This window comes from Chrysochloris asiatica, unplaced genomic scaffold (genome assembly GCF_000296735.1).
Source record: "Chrysochloris asiatica unplaced genomic scaffold, ChrAsi1.0 scaffold00275, whole genome shotgun sequence".
In the NCBI taxonomy this organism is placed as follows: Eukaryota; Metazoa; Chordata; class Mammalia; order Afrosoricida; family Chrysochloridae; genus Chrysochloris; species Chrysochloris asiatica.
This window is the reverse complement of record NW_006408793.1, coordinates 288,789-297,329: the sequence shown is the minus strand read 5'-3', so window position 1 is coordinate 297,329 and position 8,541 is coordinate 288,789. Positions and strand designations below refer to the sequence as shown.

The 8,541-nt window shown below is 38.5% G+C and overlaps 1 protein-coding gene across 1 annotated transcript in view; it reads right to left on the bottom strand.

Moving 5' to 3' along the window:
* Nucleotides 1-1,291: 1,291 nt before the first annotated feature.
* The window catches only part of ANKRD31 (ankyrin repeat domain 31), a 220,080-nt gene continuing 212,830 nt past the window's right edge, over nucleotides 1,292-8,541 (bottom strand). Inside the window, 1 exon segment of the mRNA XM_006874406.1 lies at nucleotides 1,292-1,437. Within this exon segment, the coding sequence (XP_006874468.1) occupies nucleotides 1,292-1,437 (146 nt within the window).

Sequence of the window (8,541 nt, the reverse complement as noted above, 5' to 3'; positions counted from 1 at the left end):
GGTGGCTTTTGAGTTGCTGTGATTCTGAAAGCTATGCCACCGGTATTTTAAATACCAACAGGGTCACCCATGGTGGACAGGTTTTAGATGAGCTTCCAGACACAGACAGATGAGGAAGAAAGAGTGACGAACTACTTCCGAATATTTAATTACTGAAAACCTTATGAATAGCAGAGAAACACTTTCAGATATAGTGCCGGAAAATGAGCCCCTCAGGTGGGAAGGTACTCAAAATGCGACTGGGGAAGAGCTGCCTCCTCAAGTAGAGTTGACCATGGTGATGCGAATGGAGTAAAGCCTGTGGGAGAAAAGCATGAGGGACCTTCATTTGCTGATGGGGCACAACTCAAAATGAAGAGATACAGCTGTAAACCTCTATTGAAAATTGGAACATGGAATGCACGAAGTATGAATCTGGGAAAATTGCAAGTTGTCAAAAATTAAACGGAATGCATAGACATTGAAGGTGGAGGGTCAGAGAAAAAGAGGAAGACCCCTAACGAGATGGATTGGCCAAGGAGCAGCATTGATGGACTCAAGTGTGGCAACAATAGTGAGGTTGGTCCAGGATTGGGCAGTGTTTTGTTCTGCTGTGCATAAGGTCGCTATGGGTCGGGGCCGACTCGATGGTACCTAACAACAACAACAACATAAACTAAATTTTATGAAATTCAAAGTAAACTTCTTTCATAATTTGATATGTTGATTTCAAGATACATCTTGAAATAAATTAGGAGGAGATATTGGGACTTTAAAATCTTAGTTAATTCAGAACCAGTTGTCCATGGATCATTCTTATATTAGTACCCTTGCTTCCATTAAGAAGTTACTGTTATTTATACAAAGGTGGGGGCTCCTGGTGTGGGGCTGTAGGATAAGCACTGGACCTCAAGGTCCGACTGAGTTGCAAGGTCAGCAGTTCAAACTCACCAGCCACTCCTTGGAAACCTATACTGGGTTGCTATAACTTGGAACTGACTGGATGCTCCTTAACAACAACAACAACAATACAAACGTAGAGATGTTGACTGAAAGTTTAAAGTATATGTTAGTAAGGAGAAAGACAGAGTCAATTTTGTTTAGTTCAAAAATGCTTTTATTTCAATGGCAAAAAAAGTATTGCTCTTACTATAACAGTTTAAAGAGTTACAGTTTTTCTTGCAATAAGCATAGATCTTAAGTAGCAACCCATGACATGTGTGTTAAAACAGGCACACCAGACCACACAAGATAAAATATGAACTGAGTAACATGAACAAATATCTAGATATATTACTAAGAAAACAGGGCTTTAGAATGTTAGTTCCTCACATTCTGCATAGAACTTCCAATGCTGATCCATTATATGGCATGGGAGAAATTCTTGATCACTGATTAACAGTACTTCATTTATTTGCAGATAATCTGATAAACTTTGCATTGGTCTTCTGGAAGTACCTGTTTTTTAAAAAAAGTCACCAAATTAAAAACTGACTTTGAAAACATAATATTTAAATGTAATGATTGTAAATCATTCACCCCAGTCAAGTCTATGTGATAGCACACAAAACAGGTTTACTGACCAGGACAGTCTTCATTCATTCCATTTTCGAGATCTGAGACAAGGTTATAAATCACCACTGGTTGATCTTTAGGGGGAGAGGCCTCCTTCTGACCTAAAAAACAAAGGAAGTTTGACAAGTAGTGCTAAGTCCAGTCAATGGGGAAAGAAGCATCTTTTTAATAAGTGGTACTGGGGAAATTTGATTTCTATATGCAAAAAGGTGAGACGAGCCCCATGCCTCATACCATACACAAAAGTGAATTTAGAACAAAAACTGTAAGATTCTTAGAAGAAAACATGACTGTGGGACCTAGTATTTCACAATGGATTATCAGTGATGATAATAAAAACACAAACAACACAAGACAAAACCGATAACAGGAACCTCAGAAAATGTAAACATATGTTTTCATCAAAGTATTTCATCAACAAAGTTAAGAGACAGATAAAGCAGAAAAATTTGGGGAGCCATTTTTTTCTGGTAACAATCTAATACTCAAAAAATGCTAAAATAAAAGCAAACACATAAAAACCTCCTACAATTCAACAACAACAGCAAAAACCGTACAACCCAATAGAGAAATAGACAAAGGACTCGAACTGTTCACCAAAGAAGACACTCAGATGTCCAACAAACACATGGAAATCAACCCAGTGTCACTAACCATTGTTGTTGTTGGATTTCTACTTATAGCAAACTCAAATGACAACATGACGCTGCATGGTATGATTTTCTAGGCTTTAATCTTTTATTTAATTTTTAACTTTTTATTGTGAATTGAGTGAAGGGTTACAGACCAGATCATCAGTTTTACACTCAATAAAGAATACACTTTGTTTCAGTCTCAATGACTGCAATCCCTTGTGGAACACAGTTAGCCACTTCCTCAAGTGGCTCCTATTTCCATACCACCCACCCTTCTCACCATACCATCCCTTCTCACCACTGTCCTTAGGTATATGTTGCTCCTTTAGTTCCGAATGATTGACCGTTCCATTATTCATACTGAGCATATCTTACTAGTGTTTGGTGTTGCCCCTTTATACCTACCTATCTATGCTTGGCTGAAAGTTGTTCCCTATATATACCCGTTGTGAATCAGCACTGGACTGCAGCACAAGGTTGCCAGTTCAAAACCACCCAGCTGCTCCTCGGAAACCCTGTACTGGGTTGCTATGAGTCAGAACCGACTCATCGGCATTGAACAACAAGAACTGTTTGACTGAAAGAGGGTGTGTTCCTTTCCAGATCTGAAGGGTGGCTGAGGGCCAGTCTCAGGTTCCTCCAGTCTAACTAGTAAGCCCGTTCTTTAAAAAAAAAAAAAGAAAAAGAAAAAGAAAAAGAAAAAAGTTGCGTTTTGTTCCATATTATGCCACTTTATCCAGGACCTTCTAATGTGATCCCTTTCAGAGCAGTTGGTAGCCAGGCACTATCTAGTTCTTCTGGTCTCCAAGTTGTGGAGACTGATATTCACAGTTCCGTTAGTCCAATGAACTAACTGATTCCAAACATCTTCAGTTCTAATCATTCTTCTTTCTTCTGCACATGGAGAGACTAATAGCTGTACCTTAGCTGACCACTCAAGAGCTTTTAATATCCCAGACACTACTCCTCAAAGTAGGATGTACAACATTTGTAGACTATGTTGTACCAATTGAACATGGTGTCCCTTAAGACTATGGTCCTGAGCTCCCAGACTCAGCTACTCATTGCTTTAAGATGTCTGATAATACCTAAATTTTCATCATTTTGCCCACTGTATGCACCACCACATTCATAATTATGTTTTCAGGAAAGAAAAAATAATCATGTACCAATATCAATATCCCCTTTCACACTCTTGTATATCTGTGGGACATAGAAATTCCTTCAGCATGTGTCTGTGTCCATGTATCTACCTACAGAATATTGTTGTTCCAAGGTAGTTCAAATTCACCAACCTCTCCTTGGAAACCCTACACTAGGTTGCTATGAGTCAGAACCGACTCAATGGCACTGAACAACAACCAGGTTATGTATGAGTATATCACCATTTACCTCTATCCCCTTTAGCCATGGTATATCCCAGTCTGCATCATATTCTGGCATCCTCACCCTTCTTGTATATTTTCTCTTTTTTTGCTTTCCCCGTCACCTGAGTTAACATGCATCTACCCATTAGCCAGTGAACTACTCTCCCTTCCCTCCCACCCCTGGCAACCACCAACGAATGTTTCTTTTTTCTTTTTCAAATTCTTACATACTTGTAGAATATAAAAATATATTGGGTCTCACTCATCTTCCCTTACCCATTTGATCTATGTCTTAATCCATGTATCTACACACAGAATACTGTTGTTCCAAGGTTGTGCATATATCACTATTTACACATCTATTTCCTTTAGCCCATGCATACTTCCCTGTGTCTTCAGCTATCTTCATTATTCTTCTGACATCCTTCCTCTTTATGTACACTGCCCTTCCCGTTCTTGTATATTGCCCTGTCACCCAAGCTAACAAGCTAGCTTGTGAATTACTCTCCCTTACCTCCCACACCTGGTAACCATCAAAGAAAGTTTCTTTTCATCTGGAAACCTTTTCTTAAGCTTTTATAATAATGATCTCATACAATATTTGTCCTTTTGTGACTGAACAATTTCACTTAGCATAAGGCCCTTCTGGTTCATCCAAGTTATGAGTTGTTTGGTAGCTTCATCGTTATTCATCAGGGTTATATATAGTATTCAATTGTGTATGTACCAAATTTTGTTTATCCATTCTTCTACTGATGGACACTTAGGCTGTCTCCATCTTTTTGCTATTGTGAATTGTACTACGATGAACACCAGTGTGTGTATATCTACTAATGTCCTGGCTCATATTTCTTATGGATATATACCAAGTGGAGGGATTGCTGGGTCATAAGGTATTTCTATTTCCAACTTCTGAGGAAGCGCCAAACGGTTCTCCAGAGTGGTTGAACTATTTTACAGTCTCACCTGCAATGTAGGAGGATCCCAGTCTCCTCGCATCCTCGCCAACATTTGCTGTCAATGTTGGTGTGAGATGGTATCTCATTGTTGTTTTGATTTTCATCTCTCTAATGGCTAATGATTGTGAACATTTCTTCATATGTTTGTTGGTTGCCTGGATGTCTTCTATTCATGTCCTCTGCCCATTTTTTAATTGGGCTTTCTTTTCCTTGTAGAGGTGTTGTTGTTTTCTATAAATTTTGGATATCAGTTCTTTGTCTGATATGTTAATTGTACAAATTTTTTTCCCCAGTCTGTGGGCTCCCTTATGACTCTTTTGGCAAGACCTTCTGATGTACATGCATTTCTAATTTTTAGGAGTTCCCACTCATCTGTTTTGTCTTCTTCTGTTTCTGTTTTTTGGATTGTTGGATAGTGTATGTCTGCCATGTATTAAAGTCCCTAAGTTTGTTCCTAGTGTTTCATTGATTACCATGGACCTTGTGGTTTATAGTCCAGTGTTTATGCAAATCAAAACCATAATAATATACTACTGTGCCCCCAAAAGAATGGCACTGACCGAAAAAAAGGAAAATAAGACGTGTTGGAGAGGATGTAGAGAAATTGAAACATTCACCCATTACTGGTGGGAATGCAAAATGGTACAGCTTCGTTTGGCTGTTCCTCACAATGCTAAACATGGAACAAATGGAGGGTCAGCGAAAAAGAGGAAGACCCCCAACAAGACAGATTGGCACAGTGGCAGCAGCAGTGGGCTCGAGCGTAACACCAATATTGAGAATGGCAAAGGACAAAGCATTGTTTCGGGCAACGGCACCTTGTTGAACAACATGTTGTTGTTAAGTACAGTTGAATCAATTCTCACACATAGTGACCCTATGTAGGGTTTCCAAGATATGACCCAGTAATTACAATCTTAGACATACGTCTTCAGAAAGCTCATAAAAAATGCTTATTATGAAAAAACAATGCATGGATTGTAAAACTATATGCATCAAAGTAAACTGTACTAACTAGATAGAAAATGTCTGAACAGGATCTGGTTTGAGGCACAAAGAAGTATAAGACATTAGTCAGTCTTCTGTCAATTTCTAGAACCTTGTTTTTCACTAATGCCTTCAGTGCAACTTGGGCTTCTTCTTTCATACCACTGGTTCTTGATCATATGCTATCTCCTGAAATGGTTGAATGTCCACCAATTCTGTTACAGTGACTGTGTATTCCTTCCATCTTCTTGAGATGCTTCCTGCATCGCTCAATTATTTTGTCCAGGCTGTTGTTGTTGTTAAATGCCTTCAAGTAGGTTCCAACTCATAGCAACATACAGGGTTTCCAAGGAGTGGCTGGTGAGCTTGAACCTCCAACCTTGTCATTCAAACCAACCTTTCAGTTCAATGCATTAACCCACAGCGCCACACCAGGGCTCCATTTTGCCTACATTGTTGTTGTTATTAAGTGCCATCAAGTCGGTTCCGACCCATAGCGACCCTGAATAGGGTTTCCAAGACTGTAAATCTTTACGGGAGCAGAAAGCCTAATCTTTCTCCCGCGGAGCAGCTGGTAGTTTTGAACTGCTGACCTTGCCGTTCACAGCCTGATTTGTAACCACTACGCTACCAGAGCTCCTTATTTGCCTATAGAATCCTTCAATATTGCAATGCAAGGCTTGGATTTTTTTTTTTTCTTTCAGCTAGCACATTAGCCCCTTTTGGTTTTCTAACTCTAGGTCTCTGCACATTTCATAATGATAGTTTACTTTGTATTCTCAAGCTGTCCTTTGAGTTTTCTGTTCAGCTCTTGAGAGTTATCCTTTCTTTAACTTGCTTTAGCTATTCTATGTTCAAGAGCATGTTTTAGTGTCTTTCTGACATCCACTTTGGTTTTTCTTTCTTTCTTGCCTTTTTGTGGCCTTTTTATTCCTTCATGTATAATGTTCTTGATACCATCCCACAATTCTTCTGGTTTTCAGTCATCAGTGTCTAATGCATCAAGTCTATTCTTAAGATGCATTCAACTAGGAAATGCTCAAGGTCATATTTTGGCTTTCGTGGACTTGTTTGAATTTTCTTCTGCCTGATTCGAAACTTGCACATGAGCAACTGATGGTCTGTTCCACAGTCTGCCCCAGCCTTGTTTTCACTGCTGATATTGAGTTTCTACATTGTCTTTACCCACAAATGTAGTCAACTTGATACCTATGTATTCTATCTGAAAAAAGTACATGCATATAGTTACCATTTATATGGTTGAAAATGGTATTTGCATTGAATAAGCAGTTGGTTTTGCAAAATTCTATCATGTGTTCTCCAACATTGTTTCTATCACCAAAGCCATATTTTCCAATTATGGATCCTTCCTCGTTGTTTTCAACCTTAGCATTCCAATCACCAGTAATTACCAATTCATCTAGATTGCATGTTTGATCAACTTCAGACTGAAGAAGTTGGTAGTATTCTTCAACTGCACCATCACTGACTTAGTGGTTTGTGCATAAATTTGAGTAATAGTCTTATTAACTGGTGGTGCTGAGCCTGGAGGGTCCGCTGAAACCTGTCTGTCATGGGTGATCTACCAGCCAGCATCACAGCAACATGCAAACCACTACAGTACGACAAACTGGCAGACGTGAGACGTTACACTTAGAAGCTTAAAATTATTTAAACCCCAATTCTTTGGGCAAAGGTAAAATCTAATTGGTTGGGTTGCTCCTTAAGCTGAATTAATTTTAGGTTATTTCATGCAGAGTGTGCAGTTGTTTTGTTTTCGCATTTGGTTGTAAAAAATAATCCCAAAGTTCTACTAAAAGGAAGCTCTTAAAAGTTCTAATGTATTTAAACTAGCAGAGAACTTGGCACATGGCAGATGCGCAACAAATATTTAGTTTTCTCTTCTTTCCTCCCCTATCAGTTGATGAATCTTCTACTTTATGAATTAGGTCAAAAGGGTGTCACTCATGACATGAGATAAAATAGAGTTTAAATAATGAAAAAGCAACAAGAGTTGTAAATAAGAGCTGAAAGAACACCCTCTACTCTGTTCTCAGGCACCCAACTTCCTTGGTGTTTTAAGTTTCAGTCATTCTTAACCACATAAAACAGAAGCACCTGCGACGGTTTGTGCAATCACATAAAATTTTATAGAGAAATGGAGCACAAAGTAACAGCACTGAAACGAAGAAAACTCTTTAAACTCATTTATTGAGAAGATTTATCAGTAGTCTGAGGACTATTTTATAATATATTTTTTGTTGTTAAGTGCTACCGAGTCAGTTCCAACTCATAGCAACCCTATATAGGGTTTCCACAAGGCCGGCAGTTCAATCCCACCATTTGCTCCTCAGAAACTCTATACAGGGTTGCTATAAGTCAGAACTGACTCAATGGCACAGAAAAACAACAACTACAACTTTCTTTGCTTGGTTGAATACATTTAGCCTATCGGTGGTACTTAACAACAACAACAACATGTTTTTAGTACCTTAGTACTATGGTGATAGGGAACATAAATATATAAAGTTGGCTTGGTTTGCTAGGTAAATAACGTTCTTAACAATGTTCTTTTTTAAAAAAGACCTTTGTGAAAAATATATCAATATTCTTGTACATAATGATCATAAATTACGTAGGAGTTTTTGAGTGTTCTTTTTTTTTTTTTTTGCTTTCTTCCTGTTCATAATGAAAAGAGAAAGCTCAGTGATGATTTCCAAAACAACACAGACGACTTCCAGCCAATGAGGCAGAGAGCTCACAGACTTGGGAAGAAGCTGTTACATTTCAAGGGAGAAACTGTACCACAGACTCACTCCATTGTAAAGAAGAAGATGACTGTGGAGATGCTTTAGAGTTTTATCAGCAGCTCATCAAAAGAACTTCATTTTTAAATGTCATCTTTATAAATTTAAAAATATTTAACAAGAAACAATTGTTTTTATTGTTAGGTGCCATCGAGTCAGTACCTTATGCACAGCAGAACGAAACACTGCCTGATCCTGGCCCAACCTCACTATTGTTGCCACGCTTGAGCCC